Here is a 19039-nt window from a genome sequence, read left to right as displayed (position 1 = left end):
CTGAAGGGTTAATAAACTTTTTGAATGTGGTTTTGAGTACCTTGAGGGGTGCAGTTTTTAGAATGGTGTCACTTTTGGGCATTTTCTGTCATATAGACCCCTCAAAGTCACTTCAAGTGTGAGGTGGTCCGTAAAAAAAATGGTTTTGCAAATTTTGTTGCAAAAATGAGAAATCGCTGGTCAACTTTTAACCCTTATAACTCCCTAACAAAAAAAAATTATGTTTCCAAAATTGTGCTGATGTAAAGCAGACATGTGGGGAATGTTGTTTATTAACTATATTATGTGATACAACTCTCTAATTTAAGGGCATAAAAACGAAAAATTTGAAAATTGCTAAATTTTCATAATTTTCAACTAATTTCTGTTTTTTCACAAATAAATGCAAGTCATATCGAAGAAGTTTTACCACTATCATAAAGTACAATATGTCACGAGAAAACAATCTCAGAATCACCAGGATCCGTTGAAGCGTTTCAGAGTTATGACCTCATAAAGTGACAGTGGTCAGAATTGTAAAAATTGGCCGTGTCACTTAGGTGAAAACAGGCTTTGGGGTGAAGGGGTTAAACCAGAGAGTTATGTGACACAAAATAGTTAATAAACAACATTTCCCACATGTCTACTTTACATCAGCATAATTTTGGAAAAAATTTTTTTTTTGCTAGGAAGTTATAAGGGTTAAAATTTGACCAGTGATTTCTCATTTTTACAACAAAATTTACAAAAACATTTTTTTAGGGACCACCTCACATTTGAAGTCAGTTTGAAGGTTCTGTATGTCTGAATATACCCCAAAGTGACACCATTCTAAAAACTGCACCCCTCAAGGTGCTCAAAACCACATTCAAGAAGTTTATTAACCCTTCAGGTGTTTCACAGAAGCAACATGGAAGGAAAAAAATGAACATTTAACTTTTTAGTCACAAAAATGATCTTTTAGCAACAATTTTTTTATTTTCCCAAGGGTAAAAGGAGAAACTGGACCACGAACTTTGTTGTCCAATTTGTCCTGAGTACGCTGATACCTCATATGTGGGGGTAAACCATTGTTTGGGTGCACGGCAGGGCTCAGAAGGGAAGGAGCGCCATTTGACTTTTTGAATAAAAAATTGGCTCCAATCTTTAGCGGACACCATGTCGCGTTTGGAGAGCCCCCGTGTGCCTAAACATTGGAGCTCCCCCACAAGTGACCCCATTTTGGAAACTAGACCCCCCAAGGAACTTATCTAGATTCATAGTGAGCACTTTAAACCCTCAGGTGCTTCACAAATTGATCCGTAAAAATGAAAAAGTACTTTTTTTCACACAATTTCTTTTAGCCTCAATTTTTTCATTTTCACATGGGCAACAGGATAAAATGGATCCTAAAATTTGTTGGGCAATTTCTCCTGAGTACGCTGATACCTCATATGTGGGGGTAAACCACTGTTTGGGTGCATGGCAAGGCTCGGAAGGGAAGTCGCGAAATTTGACTTTTTGAATGGAAAATTAGCTCCAATCGTTAGCGGACACCATGTCGCGTTTGGAGAGCCCCTGTGCGCCTAAACATTGGAGCTCCCCTACAAGTGACCCCATTTTGGAAACTAGACCCCCCAAGGAACTTATCTAGATTCATAGTGAGCACTTCAAACCCCAAGGTGCTTCACAGAAGTTTATAACGCAGAGCCGTGAAAATAATAAGTGTTCTTTCCTCAAAAATATTTTTTTAGCTCAGAATTTTTTAATTTTCCCAAGGGTAACAGGAGAAATTTGACCCCAAGTGTTGTTGTCCAGTTTCTACTGAGTACGCTGATACCCCATATGTGGGGGTAAACCACTGTTTGGGCACATGCCGGGGCTCGGAAGGGAAGTAGTGACGTTTTGGAATGCAGACTTTGATGGAATGGTCTGCGGGCATCACGTTGTGTTTGCGGAGCCCCTGATGTGCCTAAACCCCCCAAAAGTGACCCCATTTTGGAAACTAGACCCACCAGGAACTTATCTAGATATGTGGTGAGCACTTTGAACCCCCAAGTGCTTCACAGAAGTTTATAACGCAGAGCCGTGAAAATAAAAAATCATTCTTTCCTCAAAAATTATGTATTAGCAAGCATTTTTTTATTTTCGCAAGGGTAACAGGAGAAATTGAACCCCAATAGTTGTTGCCCAGTTTGCCCTGAGTATGCTGGTACCCCATATGTGGGGGTAAACCACTGTTTGGGCACAAGTCGGGGCTCGGAAAGGAGGGAGCACCATTTGACTTTTTGAACGCAAGATTGGCTGGAATCAATGGTGGCGCCCTGTTGCGTTTGGAGACCCCTGATGTGCCTAAACAGTGGAAACCCCTCAATTCTAACTCCAACACTAACCCCAACACACCCCTAACCCTAATCCCAACTCTAGCCATAACCCTAACCACAACCCTAACCCCAACACACTCCTAACCACAACCCTAATCCCAACCCTAACCCTAACCACAACTTTAACCCCAACACACCCCTAACCATAACCCTAACGACAAGCCTATTCTTAACCCTATTTCCAACCCTAGCCCTAATTCCAACCCTAACTCTATTTCCAACCCTAAGGCTATGTGCCCACGTTGCGGATTTGTGTGAGATTTTTCAGCACCATTTTTGAAAAATCCGCAGGTAAAAGGCACTGCGGATTTCACCTGCGGATTCCTATTGAGGAAGAGGTGTAAAACGCTGCGGAATCTGCACAAAATACAATGCAGCATTTCCGCGCTGTATTTTCTGCACCATGGGCACAGCGGATGGTACTGTAAACCTGATGGAACACTGCTACGAATCCGCAGCGGCCAATCCGCTGCGGATCAGCAGCCAAATCCGCACCGTGTGCACATAGCCTAATTCTAACTCTAACCCTAGTTCTAACCCTAACCCTACCCCTAGTTCTAAGCCTAGTGTAAAAAAAAATATTTTCTTTATTTTATTATTGTCCCTACGTATGGGGGTGATAAAGGGGGGGGGGGTCATTTACTATTTTTTTTATTTTGATCACTGTGATAGGTTTTATCACAGTGATCAAAATGTAGCTGGAACGAATCTGCCGGCCGGCAGATTCGGCGGGCGCACTGCGCATGCGCCCGCCATTTTGGAAGATGGCGGCGCCCGTGGAGAAGACGGACGGACACCGGGAAGCTCGGTAAGTATGAGGGGGGGATCGGAGAGGGGGGGGGGGGGTGGGATCGGAGCACGGGGGAGCGGACAGGACGACGGAGAGGAGCGGAGCACAGGATGGAGGACTGGGGAGGAGATCGGTGGCGGTGGGGGGGTGCAGACCAGTGTTTCCAGCCATGGCCGATGATATTGCAGCATCGGCCATAGCTGGATTGTAATATTTCACCAGTTTTCATAGTGAAATATTACAAATCGCTCTGATTGGCTGTTTCACTTTCAACAGCCAATCAGAGCGATCGTAGCCACGGGGGGGGGGTGAAGCCCCCCCTGGGCTGAAGTACCACTCCCCCTGTCCCTGCAGATCGGGTGAAATTGGAGTTAACCCTTTCACCCGATCTGCAGGGACGTGATCATTCCATGACGCCACATAGGCGTCACAGGTCGGATTGGCACCGACTTTCATGATGCCTACGTGGCGTCAAAGGTCGGGAAGGGGTTAAAATCTGAGATGTCGCCATGATTTTTTTTTTGTGGGTACAAAGCCGGCACAAAAATACGGTTATGTGAACAGCACCATAAAATATAATAGGTACGTTTCATCCATGAAAAACACCAGCAGAATTCATACGTGAGAAATAGACATTTGAATGAAGCTCTAAAAGCAGTTTTTTTTTCACACTGCCTGCATTTACCACTAATTAGTTCAGGAGTACAGCGCATATTGGTTATATACTGAGTGAGTAACACTGTACCAGGTAAACGTCCCATATATGAAAGTATGGAGGGGCAATGAGGAAGAAAGAAGTAAAAAGTAAGAGAATAGTAAAGGTAAAAAAGAGGATGGCTGTGCATCAAAGGGTAACAGATTTACAAAATATCAACAGCAATCTGTGTGTCAATTTCATACAAGCTATCAGAAACATTAAATGGTACAAATGTCATTAATCTCCTGTGTTTAACTCTTTTGAAGCCTGCATTTTACTCCCATATTTAAATCTCCATTAATGGTAAGTCATGTGACTCACTCTTACGGTGCTTTCACATTGAGTTTAGACACCCGTTCAGTGGCCCAGTCAAGGCTTAAGTCCGAAACCTCTGCAAAAACGAGATTCAGACGTATGTACCGATGGGGCCATAGACTATAATTGTGCCAACAGAGCAAACATGCGCTTTGTCATACATCATTTCTGGCTTATATAAATGCATACTGGAGGCAGATACCCAGACACAGTCTACTATGTCTGGGTATATGCCTATAGTAGGAGGACATGCCCAAAAACTATGCATGGCAGAGTGCATGTTCACTCTGTTGGCACCATTAGGCTATGTGCACACATTCAGGATTTCTTGCAGAAAATTCCTGAGAAAAACCTGAAATTTTCTGCAAGAAATCTGCATGCGTTTTTGCCGCTTTTTTGGTGCGTTTTTTTCCGGACATTTCCCAATGCATTTTATAGTGGGAAATCCGCAAAAAAACCCGCAAAATTAATGAACATGCTGCGTTTTTTACCGCGATGGGTTTTTTTGCGGAAAAAAACGCATTATGTGCACAAAAATTGCGGAATTCATTCTAAATGATGGGATGCATATTGTATGCTGTTTTTTGCGGTTTTATAGCGCTTTTATCATGAAAAAACACGAAAAAAACGCGAAAAATCAGCAACGTGTGCACACAGCCTTATAGTCCAAGGCCCCGTTGGTGCATACATTTGAATCCTGTTTTTCGGGGGTCCGGACATAAGCCCCGACAAGGCCACTGAACAGGTGCTTAAACACAATGTGAAAGCACAATAAGAGTTTCTGATCAATGTTGGCCTGCAAGCTTGTTTGCCTCCTGCTGTGTCAACATAGTTGATTGTTAACAAGTTCAATTAGGCCTAGATCCAAGAACACATCTTCCTGTATATTTAGACAGATAAGACGGAGGCATTTCTGCACATTTATACAAGTGACATATGTTTCAAAGCGCCAGGGAAGTTACCGTATTTTTCAGACTATAAGACACACCCCAAATTTTCAGCAAAAAGATGGGGGAAAAAAAATGAATGCCTCAAATGGGGGTCCGTCTTACAGTACTGAATTCAGCCTACCCTGGGGGGGGGGGGGAGAAATCAGCAGCACTGGTGGAGTGGAGTCACATGCGGAGTTTGGTTGTCTGGCATTGATATGACCCAGACTGGTGCGGCAGGTTCGGCGGTGCTCGGTGGTGCGGGGGCTCCGGTGCCATTTTGTGAAATTCTGGAGCCCCCAAACTTCCATAGCTATGGCCTCCAGGAAAATGGCTGCCGGAGGCGGCGAATGCGCAGATTGAGATCTCGGCACAGAGATCTCGTCTCCCGAGATGTCCAGCCATTATGATTCTCGAGGTCATTAAGAGTTTGTAGATACCAAAGATGTGTAGGTTCTGTTTTATTTAAATGGTGAGAAAAAATCCCCAGCCACAAAAAAAGGAATAATTTTACGAGACCTGTAGCGTCTCCATTTTTCGTGATCTGTGGCTGGAGAGGGCTTCTTTTTTCTTCACTGAGCTGACGTTTTTGTTGATACCATTTTTGGGTAGATATGATCTTTTGATCGCCTGTTATTGCATTTTATTGCAATGTTGCGGTGCCCAAAAAAACATAATTCTGACATTTTGATTTTGTTCTTGTTACGCAGTTAACAGATCGGCTTCATCCTTTTTATATTTTAACAGATCGGGTGTTTCTGAATGCAGCAATATCAAAATTGAGCATTTTTTATTGTTTTATTTTGAATGGGGTGATTTGATCTTTTATATTTTTATTTTTTTATAGATTTGAAAACTTTTTTCCTACTTTTTACTTGTTTTAATAGTCTCCCATAGGAGACTTGAAGCTGCGATATTCCGATCACCTGTGCCACACATAGCGAAATACTCATCTGCTACGAACACCGGCTAATGACAACCACAGGGGTCTCCTGCAGACCCTGGGTTGTCATGCCAACGCATCCACACCCCGCGATCATGCGACCATGGCACCAATGAGGTCTTATGACGCGTTTCTGGAGCAGCGATATTAAATGCTGCCATTGGAGATTGACAGCAGCATTTAACATGTCAACAGCCACAGGTGGATCGCGATTCCACCCGCGGCTGTTAGGGGCACATGTCAGCTGTCATAGGCCAGAAAACATGCGGGCTCAGCCCCAAAGCCCGCATCAAACAGAGGGAAGCGACCTATGACGTACAATACGCTAAAATCATATTCTTTTAAAACTGCTACACCGATGCCTCTACCCTGTATCAGTCATTGCACTAGTTGTCCATTCACCCCAGGGTCCACAATTCACCTGAGGCCAACATCCTCAACAATCCAAACCTTCTACTCCCGTCTCCAGGATTTCTCGCGTGCTACTTTAATTCTCTGGAGCACACTACCCAGGAGAGATTGATTAATTCTCAATACCAACAGTTTTAAGCATGGCCTAAAAACACATTTTTTTTTTTAGACTAGCCTATCGCCTCACATCACTTATACACGGTAACTATTCACGTTTTGCCCTTATAAAATCAGGAACCTCGTAGCATCAGTTTACACAACCTCCATGCACTTAATAGGCCCTTTGGGTCTAGCACTTTTTACCATTTACCTTTAGTCTCTTCCCAATTTCATCATAGACTAAGGTTGCGAGCAGGGCCCTCACTCTTCTTGGCATCTGTTGAATTATATCTATTATGTCTTTAGTCTGTACAAGTCCTCCCTGAAATGCGAAGTGCTGCAAAATATGTTGGCGCTATAGAAATAAAAATTATTCTTAAGACACGGGCTAAAGCCCCTCTTACACAATAGATAGCTGTCTGTTAAATGACAGTTGTACCATCTCTCCCAACTCCTCATTACACAAGAGTGTTCAGCACGGCTGAGCGCTACTGTGTTCCCTATGAGAGCCGCTGACAGAATCCTCTAGTGGCAGCTCATCTTACAGAGAACGAAAGGTCCGACAGAAATCAGACATGCTGGATCCATATCTCTCCGACATCATCTGTCGAGGGGGAAAAGGGTTGGGAGGCCCACAGACATTCAGCCAAGCCTAATGATCTTGGGGGGCCGGGCAGGCAGACATTTTTCTAGTGCGTATTGAGGCAGAAAAAAGTGTACCCATCTCAAATGAAGTTGAATACAGCCAGATCCAAATGTCCTGATTAGACAAGTCCTATCAAGGATTCCTTTCTCCTGTCATCACATCCACTTATCCTCTAATTGAAGGGTAAGTGGTAACTGCCAATGTCTGGGTATCACAGATGTGCTGCTGTTATTAAAGGGAACCTGTCACCTGTTTTGGCCGCTATAAGAAGAGGTCACCGCCTTTCAGGGCTTATCTACAGCATTCTATAATGCTGCAGATAAGCCCCCTGATCCGACCTGCAAGTGAAGAAAAATAAGTTTTATTATACTCACCCGGGAGGGGGCGATCCGGTCCAATGGGTGTCGCAGGTCCGGGTCCGGTGCCCCCCATCTTCTTGCGACGCCGCCCTCCTGTTGCTTCATTGCTCCCCAGATCACGCTCCTGCGCAGGCGCACTTATCTGCCCTGTTGAGGGCAGAAGATGGGAGGCGTCGGACCCAGACCTACAACACCAATCGGACCGGACCGCCCCCCGGGGGAGTATAATAAAACATTTTTCTTCACTTGCAGGTCCGATCGGGGGCTTATCTACAGCATTATATCCTCCCTGTTATCAGGTATCTGGTCACATTCAATAAGGGTTGGCAAGGGTATATGCACGTTTCCCTTGATTGAAGAGACTATGTACCCAGAGGCTCTCCTGCCAGAAGTCTCAATACGACCAGAGCAGGTGTTGAGGGTGTAAGGAGTCGTTTGTCCCTTTATGTTGAAGATCTCACAGAATTTGAGCCTTGCTAGAGATCGATTACTTTGCTCATCTATTATGGCATACATTTTGGAGGCCTTGGGTTGTCCTTCTGGATAGACCTTAACCAGACATACCTTGGCACAGCATTTAGGAACAGTCCCTTCTCCACATACCTCAATACATGAGGAGGAAAAAGCAGTTGCAGTTGGGTCAGGAACTTGTGGCTCCCCGCCATGCTTTTGAGCTGGATTGGATGCTGCAGAAGGTTGCGAGTTGTGTGGAGCTGGTGTGGGATGCATGGCTGTGACATGTTTATCACTGCTGCATTCAGTGCACTTAATGGCGGCCTTACAGTCCTTAGCGAGGTGGTCTGAGGAGGCGCAACACTTATAACATATCCCAAGCTCCTTGAGGGTATCTTTACGCTCCTGCAAAGTCTTTGCTCTAAATCCACGGTATTCTTTAAGTGGGTGAGGCCTTTTGTGGATAGGGCACATACGGTTACTGTCCATGATTTTAGAAGCAACATTATTTGTTTTAGTGAAGGCAGGTGTAGTAAGTGGAACGTCAGTCTTTCTCACGGATACTGTGTTCCTTGAATCTCTATGTTTGGCAATGTTATCATACCTTGTAGATGATGATGATGCTGGTGGAGTAGGCTCAGTGAAGTCGAAGCTGGGATCATTCTTCTTCCGAGCTTGGTCACTGACGAACCTGGAAAAATGTGAAAAGGGAGGAAAGGACACATCATGCTGCCTTTTATACCGTGAGCCGTGGTCTGCCCATTTATCCTGCATGCGGTGTGGCAACTTGGACACTATTGGATTAACGCCATGAGCAGTATCTAGGTAGCTCAGTCCTGAGAGACGTGGGTCTAATTTTGCCAATTCTATTTCCTTTAGCAGGTAGCTCAGATCTTGAAGTTTTCTATTGTCCTTGTTAGTTATCTTTGGGAAGGTTTGCAGTCTTTTAAATAAGGCACCTTCTATGGCTTCTGAGCTGCTGTAGGTTTGTTCCAGTCTCTCCCAGGCTGCAATAAGACCTGCATTTGAATAGTCCACATGAACTGCCCTTATTGTCTTTATGCGCTCTGCTGATTCAGGGCCTAACCAGTTAACAAGCAAATCCAGTTGTTCCTTGCCAGTGATATTAAGGTCTTGGATCACTGCTTGAAAGGTCGATTTCCAGGCTCTATAATTCTCGGCACAATCATCAAACTTTGGGAGACTAATGTTTATTAACTCCCGGCGAATCATGTATCTGGCGAAGTCAGACATGTCCGATCTCCCAGTCATTGTTGCAGGATGAACTTGTGCTATCCGTAGGGGATGTAAGTTCTCTGGCTTATTTGACTGCGACAAATCAGGACGAAATGATGCGGCATAAGGGTTAAACTGCGGATTAGTCTCTATAGGTTCTGCTGGCTGTGGCCTAAATTGTGAGTTAGTACTGGAAGTTACCTTGTCGGCAGTAGGTGGCGACATTTCTTGATTTGCGGGCGCATCCATGTTAGAAACTGGAGGTGGTGCTGGTGCAGATGTTAAATGTCTTAGCACGTAGTCAGAAGTGCGATCAGCCGAGTCCTCCATTTCTCCTGGAATAAGACAGTCCGAATTATATTCTTGTTCCAATGCTTGTTCAAGGACCTTCAGTTTAGCAAGGGCTGTTGCTTCTTCCCTTTCTGCTTGGAGTATTTTTAATTTCCTTTGAGCTTCCATTTTGTTTCTTTGAGCCTCCATCTCATTTCTTTGAGCTTCCATTTGGGCTTCTACTTCCACTTCAGCCTCCCTCTTAGCAAAGGAGCTTTTTACTCTAGCTTCCTCTGCTGCCGCACGGATCTCCAGTAGCTTGTCGGATAATGTTGACTTCCTGGAGTGAGATGATATGGAAGATGGAGATGTGATTTTGGTTGATGTTGTGCGATGTGACCTAACCTCTTGGAGGTGAGCGATGCGGAGTTCTGCTTTATCCTGGGCATCTCGTACTAATGAGGTCTTTACTTGGAGAAGAGTTTCCCTTTCAGCTAGTTCTGCTGGGGCATCTTCCATGTCACAGTTACTCAGGAATTTTATGTACTTTGCAGACAGTCTTTCGTAGCGATCATAGGCAGAGGATAAATTCTTCAATGTGGCGGTTAAATCTGTGGTGTTACTGTGAGAGCATGGAAGAGCTACTAAATAGTGATCAACTCTGCCCCATAAATGTTCTAGGTTATCATGGAACTCGTCTCTAGTAGTCTCAATTTTCTCTGGCCTTTTGTGTCGGCTTGGTTACACGTCTGGGTCGTACGTCTTGCTCTGCAGTAACTGTGGACTCTGCTCCTGCAGCATCTGTGGTGTCGGGAACTAGATGTGCTTCACTTGCAGATGGGTGTACGGTGCCTTTTGTGGACAAGTTTTAGCTAAGATGGCGGACGGTTAAGACTTGCTAGCAGACAATGCATATGCACACAGACACTGTAGACTTAGGTCTCCTTACTATTCTGCCACCGATATATGTGGATGAGAGGTGTCTGAGGGATGTGATCACGAGCCCCTTTAAAACGTTCTACCAGCTTTGCCAGTTGTCCTTTTAGATAGATAAATACACCGAACTGGAATTCCACCAGAAATAAGTGACAAAGACTAACGCTTCAAAAATTAAGCAAATCGCATCTCAAATTATAGTGTCACAATGTCAAAGTAGGTCGTCAATCTCAGACGTTTCTCCTAAAGTAGTAGGATGGGATAATTCACATATAAAAATAGATGAAGTGTTTGATGACATCTGATTGTCAACCACGCTGGTTTTAGTGACTTATTTATGGTGCTGATGCAAGCTGAATGAATTGTGGAACTATATCATTGAGAGCTTCATTATAGTCAATGGTGGTTGGAGTATGAAACCATGTGATGTAAAATGTGTAATGTATTAATAAGGTGATTGATCACAAAACAACACTGCACTGAGTAATTCTTAAAATCAATATACATAGTTATTAAGGTTGAAGGAAGACTAAGTCCATCTAGTTCAACCCATAGCCTAACCTAACATGCCCTAACATGTTGATCCAGGGGAAGGCAAAAAAAACCCATGTGGCAAAGAGTAACTCCATGGGGAAAAAAATTCCTTCCCGACTCCACATACGGCAATCAGACTAGATCCCTGGATTTGTTTTTTTGTTTATTTCGCTAATTATTTCTAAGGCTACATCAATAAAAAGAATGAATTAAACTCTAAACCTTAATAATGTAGATAAAATGGTGGCAAACCATTTATAGGCTCGGGCGTCCCTGTTCCTCCTCCTTACATTATATTGCAGCGTAGTCTGCTCAGATTGGCCGATACGTATTAGCACAATCTCATTTGTAAATCAGAGAGCCAGTCCGTCAATAAAACTAATGCTGGATGACCAATATAATTGAGGCCCATTTAATTTTAATTTGGTAAACTATGCTAAAACTATTCCTATATGTTAGGTTCATTAATATTTTTGTGATCCGTAATTCTATGGCATTTAAGTAAACTTCCAAAACTCTAAAGCAAAAAAACTAATCCCCTGACAGTGGAAGAGGGCACTGCTTAGTATTCAGTGAACTGGTTTAATTTACCTTGCAGTTTGAGTATCTGTGCTGTGCTGCTACTGTCAGTTTTTCAATGAGCCATCGTAATCTTTCCTGTGTCGCATGGGAGACCAAGTTCATAACATCAGAGTTAAGTTCCTTAATGTCATGCCTTTTACCTGTGGAAGCATAGAAAATCCATTACATGTTTTAGTGGAAGCTGATAATTGAAATAATTAGCACAGCAGGTATTCTGTTCCCTCCAGAACTCATACCCATTAAGAATAGAGGCTTGTAGATTATGATTTTCCTGCTACACTCTCAACTTCAAAGATATTAGACACTGCATTAATAAAACTTAGCCTGGAGCTCTGGAAAGTATAGGCAGTGTTTCACTTGGCCTTCAGAATATATCCGCTTGCAAGGTCAGTGTTAGGACACCAATATTAAACAGACAAAATAAAGTCCTTATAGAAATGGTATTATAAATGCAATTAAACTCAAAGTCATACATATTATAGCCATACCCATTGCTTGCATGCCATTATGAAACACAGTGCAAGGAGATTGTTAGTGCGTTACTGGCACCAAGGTCCGAACCATATAAATGGCAAATGACATCAAGATACGCCAGCACTGACAGCAGGCTCTTTGGGTAGAGTAAAAAATAGACACTCGGCACTATCGCCATAGAATGTGTACCAACACACTATCACTGCACGCAACATGTTTGTTTGGCTTCTTTGTTCATACTAGCAAATGATTAGTCAATAAAATGTATCAAGTATTTTTTTTGTTTCGTTCACTATTTTTAAAACCGAACAATCTTAATAGTTGCTCAAAAAGTGACATAATCCAGATCTGGTTAGACCTATGGATGCTAGCAAAGGAATTTTGGTGCACTTCTAAGTATTTATGTATATACATTATACAGGTCCTTCTCAAAAAATTAGCATATAGTGTTAAATTTCATTATTTACCATAATGTAATGATTACAATTAAACTTTCATATATTATAGATTCATTATCCACCAACTGAAATTTGTCAGGTATTTTATTGTTTTAATACTGATGATTTTGGCATACAACTCCTGATAACCCAAAAAACCTGTCTCAATAAATTAGCATATTTCACCCGACCAATCAAATAAAAGTGTTTTTTAATAACAAACAAAAAAACCATCAAATAATAATGTTCAGTTATACACTCAATACTTTGTCGGGAATCCTTTGGCAGAAATGACTGCTTCAATGCGGCGTGGCATGGAGGCAATCAGCCTGTGACACTGCTGAGATGTTATGGAGGCCCAGGATGCTTCAATAGCGGCCTTAAGCTCATCCAGAGTGTTGGGTCTTGCGTCTCTCAACTTTCTCTTCACAATATCCCACAGATTCTCTATGGGGTTCAGGTCAGGAGAGTTGGCAGGCCAATTGAGCACAGTAATACCATGGTCAGTAAACCATTTACCAGTGGTTTTGGCACTGTGAGCAGGTGCCAGGTCGTGCTGAAAAATGAAATCTTCATCTCCATAAAGCATTTCAGCCGATGGAAGCATGAAGTGCTCCAAAATCTCCTGATAGCTAGCTGCATTGACCCTGCCCTTGATGAAACACAGTGGACCAACACCAGCAGCTGACATGGCACCCCACACCATCACTGACTGTGGGTACTTGACACTGGACTTCAGGCATTTTGGCATTTCCTTCTCCCCAGTCTTCCTCCAGACTCTGGCACCTTGATTTCCGAATGACATGCAAAATTTGCTTTCATCAGAAAAAAGTACTTGGGACCACTTAGCAACAGTCCAGTGCTGCTTCTCTGTAGCCCAGGTCAGGCGCTTCTGCCGCTGTTTATGGTTCAAAAGTGGCTTTACCTGGGGAATGCGGCACCTGTAGCCCATTTCCTGCACACGCCTGTGCACGGTGGCTCTGGATGTTTCCACACCAGACTCAGTCCACTGCTTCCTCAGGTTCCGGTCACCTCTTCTCGTTGTACAACGTTTTCTGCCACATTGTTTCCTTCCAACAGACTTACCATTGAGGTGCCTTGATACAGCACTCTGGGAACAGCCTATTTGTTGAGAAATTTCTTTCTGGGTCTTACCCTCTTGCTTGAGGGTGTCAATGATGGCCTTCTTGACATCTGTCAGGTCGCTAGTCTTACCCATGATGGGGGTTTTGAGTAATGAACCAGGCAGGGAGTTTTTAAAAGCCTCAGGTATCTTTTGCATGTGTTTAGAGTTAATTAGTTGATTCAGAAGATTAGGGTAATAGGTCATTTAGAGAACCTTTTCTTGATATGCTAATTTATTGAGACAGGTTTTTTGGTTTATCAGGAGTTGTATGCCAAAATCATCAGTATTAAAACAATAAAAGACCTGACAAATTTCAGTTGGTGGATAATGAATCTATAGTATATGAAAGTTTAATTGTAATCATTACATTATGGTAAATAATGAAATTTAACACTATATGCTAATTTTTTGAGAAGGACCTGTATATATGACACACACTACACCCACAAGTGCAAAAAAGTATAGTAACGACATAAAATACAGATCTAGGAAAAGGTTAAGTACGGTATCTAAACGTCCTCTAAGAACCACATCTTCCAATGCTTCAGGAGTAATTTGGTGATGAATAATGCTTTTTTCAGCATGATGGATGGAGCATCAGTGGAAAAAAAAAATAAATTAACATTTTGGATCTATGGTCAAAAACCGCCCCAGATCTCAATCCCATTGATAACCTGTGGGTCAATCCTCAAAGCGGGAAGACAAACACAAACAAAAATTGTGATAAACTCCAAGCACTGATTACACAAACATGGGTCAGGAATTTGCCCAAAGCGGATATCCATCATGTTGGGGCGAATGGCAGATGTCTTGAAAAATAAAAGGCCAATACTGTAAATATTAAGTTTATACATTACCTGGATGCATTTGTCTATAAAATATTAAATACTCCTGAAATTCTAATAATTTTATTTCAGTAACAATAGAAACATTCACTAAAAGATAGAAAACCACAAACTTTGTTAAAATCAAAATTTATGTCAGTCTCAAAACGTATGGCCACAACTGTACACCAATAACCCATTGGAGGTCGTTTTCTAGGACTCTTAAGGTACCTTCACACGAAACGACTTTGTAACGATATCGCTAGCGATCCGTGATGTTGCAGCGTCCTGGCTAATGATATCGTTTAGTTTGACACGCAGCAGCGATCAGGATCCTGCTGTGATGTCGCTGGTCGCTGAATAAAGTTCAGAACTTTATTTGGTCGTCCGATCGCCGTGTATCGTTGTGTTTGACAGCAAAAGCAACGATACCAGCGATATTTTGCACTGGTAACCAGGGTAAACATCGGGTTACTAAGCGCAGGGCCGCGCTTAATAACCCGATGTTTACCCTGGTTACCAGCGTAAAATGTAAAAAAAACAAACAGTACATACTTACATGCGTCCCCCGGCGTCCGCTTCCCACACTGACTGAGCGCCGCAAAGTGAAAGTGAAAGTACAGCACAGCGGTGACGTCACCGCTGTGCCCTGCTACTGCCGGCGCTCACACAGTGCAGGAAGCGGACGCCGGGGGACGCATGTAAGTATGTACTGTTTTTTTTTTTTACATTTTACGCTGGTAACCAGGGTAAACATCGGGTTACTAAGCGCGGACCTGCGCTTAGCAACCCGATGTTTACCCGGGGACCTCGGCATCGTTGGTCGCTGGAGAGCGGTCTGTGTGACAGCTCTCCAGCGACCAAACAGCGACGCTGCAGCGATTGGCATCGTTGTCGCTATCGCTGCAGCGTCGCTTCGTGTGAAGGTACCTTTACTCTGCTCCACTGTGCCCCCTGAACAAAGGAGCAGATAAGGGTCCTGCTGTTTGGTTGACGAATCCGATCGATTATGTTACTGACACTCCTACCAAACTCTGATCTGAGATTACTCTGAGTGTCGACATGTGATCATATTCTCTCAGATGAGAGAATTGTAGCACAGGTAAGGAGAAATTTCTCCATCTTTCCAACTGTTAAGAGTCTGCGGAAATCTGACTACACTCAGATGTCATTCGAGTGCGGTCTAATGTGTTCCACGCACCCATAAACTTGAATGGGTGAGCAACTGTTCCGATTTCAAAGTGAAATTGAAGCATTCTGCGATTTTTTCCACAGACACATTTTGGTCAGTGAAAAAAAAATTGGTCATCAGCACTACCTCATGGAATAACATTGGTCTGAGTGTTATCCAATAAAAAAAAAAAAATTTGGATAGCACTAGTGATTAGCGAATATACTTGTTACTAGAGATTTCTTGAGCATGCTCGGGGGTCCTCCGAGTATTTTTTAGTGCTCAGAGATTTAGTTTTTTTTACATCTGTTAGCCAGCATAAGTACATGTGGGGGTTGCCTGGTTGCTAGGGAATCCCCACATGTAATCAAGCTGGCTAACAGATGTAAATCATTCAGCTGCGGCAAGAAAAACTAAATCTCCGAGCACTAAAAAATACTCGGAGGACCCCTGAGCGTGCTCGGGAAATCTCGAGTAACGAGTATATTCACTCATCACTAGATAGAACTCTTCCGATTTATACACTTGTGAGACCTTGGTCTTAAAGACTGTTCTGGGAGACACAGCCAACATTCTTGTGATGATATGTATGCATGTCTTGTCCTGGAGGAGCTGAACTACCTGTGCCACCTTAACGTTCTCCAAATACTACTAAGACATGCAGCTGCGGGGACGTGAACATACTTTTCGAGCACGCCGAAGACACTCTTAGCACCTGAGCATGCTCGGATAACACCTTATCCCAGCACATTCGCTCATCACTATTAACAATCATTTTGGTTTCCTAACTGAACAGATTGATGTCCCTGAAGTTTAACTGATGTAGTATTATTCAACAATGTTCAAGTGATCCCTTTATTTTTTAAGCAATGTATTTAGCTTCAATAAATGAAATCAGACTCAAAAAAACAAAACACGGGAACAAAAAATTAAAAAATCCCTGGATGGGTTCAATGCCTACTTAACGGTGCCAAGTACGGTAGTTGAAAAGGCTCTCACACACAGCGATATTGTGGCTCTGTGCATACAGCTTTATTCTGATCAATTCCACTACCTCATAACTGCACAAGCTGCTTTGGGAAGTAATCTACAACTTAACCTGGCACCCAATTTCTCCATTATCCTGCCTGCAACAGACGTCCAGGCCAATGTATTGATAAATGACAAGCTGGTCCAGCAATGCAGTATGCTCTATGGTTCTACATTGGGGCCTGCAACAAGTCTCGCAGCATAGAAGCACCAGCACGCAGACTAAATACCAACATAGTCAGCATACCAGCACATACTTACCATAAGCTGCACAAGTAAGTGTATACATTACTAACTAAGCTTTTTTTGTTTCATTCAACAACGCAAGCATGCTGGACTGAGGATTCTTCATCTTCCTTATGAATCAAATACAAATTTTGGGTACAATCACATGCGTTCATTTTTATCTGAGGACCTACCTTACCATCTCTTACCTATGTCCAAGATTCGGGTTTGAAGAGCCGATGTAAATAAAAAGGGTTCATCTTTACAAGATCTAATCACTGCCCCAATTAGTTCGGAGTTTGTTGCCAATATACAAGCATTTTCTTCATTCAGATTAACGCCGGCCATAGACGTAACATCATTTATATCATCTTCTTCCCTAATACACAGATTAACATTTAAGATTTTCAGCACATATACGCAAAGAAATGATTCAGCGATCTGAAATATATTATACTACATAAAAAAGTACACTACATAAAAAAAATATTTTTTTTACCCCAAAAGGTGATGCTGCCCTCATGAGATCTAGTATATCCTAGTTCTACGAGTCCGTACTGCTTTACTGTATCTGCTCTATATAATGAATATTAATGGATATTTTTAAATATATAAGGCTTCATTCTCACAAGTGTATAACAAATCATCCGTTTTTCATCCAGAAAAAACAATATTTTCTATCCGTATATCCATTGACATCCACATGGCATCTATTTTTATTCAATTAAAAAATGGTACTAGGCCAAATACAGATTTCTATATTAATTGCAGTGGTTTCGATAAACGAATACCATAAGGATGGTGCCCCGCATTGCATCATTATTTATTTTTGCACACCCATTGAACTGTATAGGTGAGTCATCTGAAAAACAGACCAGCGAATGAAGCAATTTCTCTCACAGACCGCTGGGTCGCATGAAAAAATGATCATGTGAACTGACCCGCAGCTTTACAGTGATCCATTTTCTACACAGATGGCACTCACACCAAAAATACCTTCTTGTGAATGCACCCTAATGTTCAACCATTATGTCACTGAACACATCACTTTCCTGCACTATTTCTGCTGAATCCATCCCAATCTTTTTGAGAATAGATGAAGATGAAGAAATTGTTAAGTTGGCAGACTATGTACACGAGTGACGTTGTATAGTAGTCTTTTATAGGGAATCCATCAACAGGATCAACCATTCTCAGCACGGAGTTTGTATGTTCTCCCCGTGTTTGCGTGAGTTTCCTCCGGGTTCTCCGGATTCCTCCCACATTCCAAAGACATACTGATAGGGAATCTAGATTGTGAGCCCCAATAAGGACAGTGCCAATAATGTTTGTAAAGTGGAATTAATGGCGCTATATAAATGAGTAAAATAAATAAAAATAAATTCTAAGCTATCTATATATGCACGCAGGACAAAGCAAGTGGAATAAAGTGATACCTTGATATTTGCAATCCTGATGTCTTATTCCAGAGAAATCCTTATTTATGTAAATATGTAAATGAGCTGTTAAGATCTATGGGCCGGACACTGATCTCCTTGAGAATCTGCCTACTATACAAAAGTTAATAAATCAGATGGCAATTTTGGGCAGTTCATAGTAAACTATGAAGTGCTCTACAGTAGCCAGCACTGTTTATGGCATTTTTTCCTAAATATTTTTAGATAATTTTTGACTTGAATTACGGTAATTAGTAAATAGACAGAAGATTTTGCACGAGCGTCTCTGACTAGTCATTCCAATGGTTGTTCCCGAATACCGCCATGCAAGGATAACAACTGAATAAAGAGGTTTCATCTATTGGACCTGAAAAATTTATCTACAGCTAATAGATCTGCATTGAGCAAACATGTTGACATGATAAGAGAGTTAGTTTAAAAGCCAAAAGGTGATGACAGCCAAAATCTGCACTTTCACTCCTCATTCACGTACAGAAGCCTAATCATCAAGCCTGGAGTTTCCTACACTTTGTACACAAGTCAGCTACAGTAAAATGGGCCACATTCATTAAAAGATACATGCCCTTATTGAGTTTGGTGCCTCTTTTGGGGTACTGGAAACAGAAACCTACTCCGATTTCTACAATGATTCCGCAAAATGTTTGTGTGAAGCAGCATTATGCAACTTGTACACCAATTTTCTTAGGTAAAACAAATGATAAAATACTCCAAAAAAGTGTTCAGTTGCAAAAAAAGAAAATTACCCCCATAGAAA

The 19039-nt window shown here is 42.3% G+C and overlaps 1 protein-coding gene across 3 annotated transcripts in view; it reads right to left on the bottom strand.

Moving 5' to 3' along the window:
- TAF4B (TATA-box binding protein associated factor 4b) overlaps positions 1-19039 on the bottom strand; it is a 188443-nt gene that overhangs the window by 43845 nt on the left and 125559 nt on the right. For all 3 annotated transcript variants that reach the window (XM_077270385.1, XM_077270382.1, XM_077270383.1), the window contains exons 10-11: positions 17038-17207; positions 11552-11682 (exon numbers count right to left, since the gene is read on the bottom strand). In XM_077270385.1, coding sequence (XP_077126500.1) covers positions 11552-11682; positions 17038-17207 — 301 coding nt within the window. The remainder of the gene's footprint in view (positions 1-11551; positions 11683-17037; positions 17208-19039) is intronic.

The sequence above is a fragment of the Ranitomeya variabilis genome, chromosome 6 (assembly GCF_051348905.1).
Source record: "Ranitomeya variabilis isolate aRanVar5 chromosome 6, aRanVar5.hap1, whole genome shotgun sequence".
Classification (NCBI taxonomy): domain Eukaryota; kingdom Metazoa; phylum Chordata; class Amphibia; order Anura; family Dendrobatidae; genus Ranitomeya; species Ranitomeya variabilis.
This window is presented reverse-complemented; position numbering and strand designations above follow the sequence as displayed.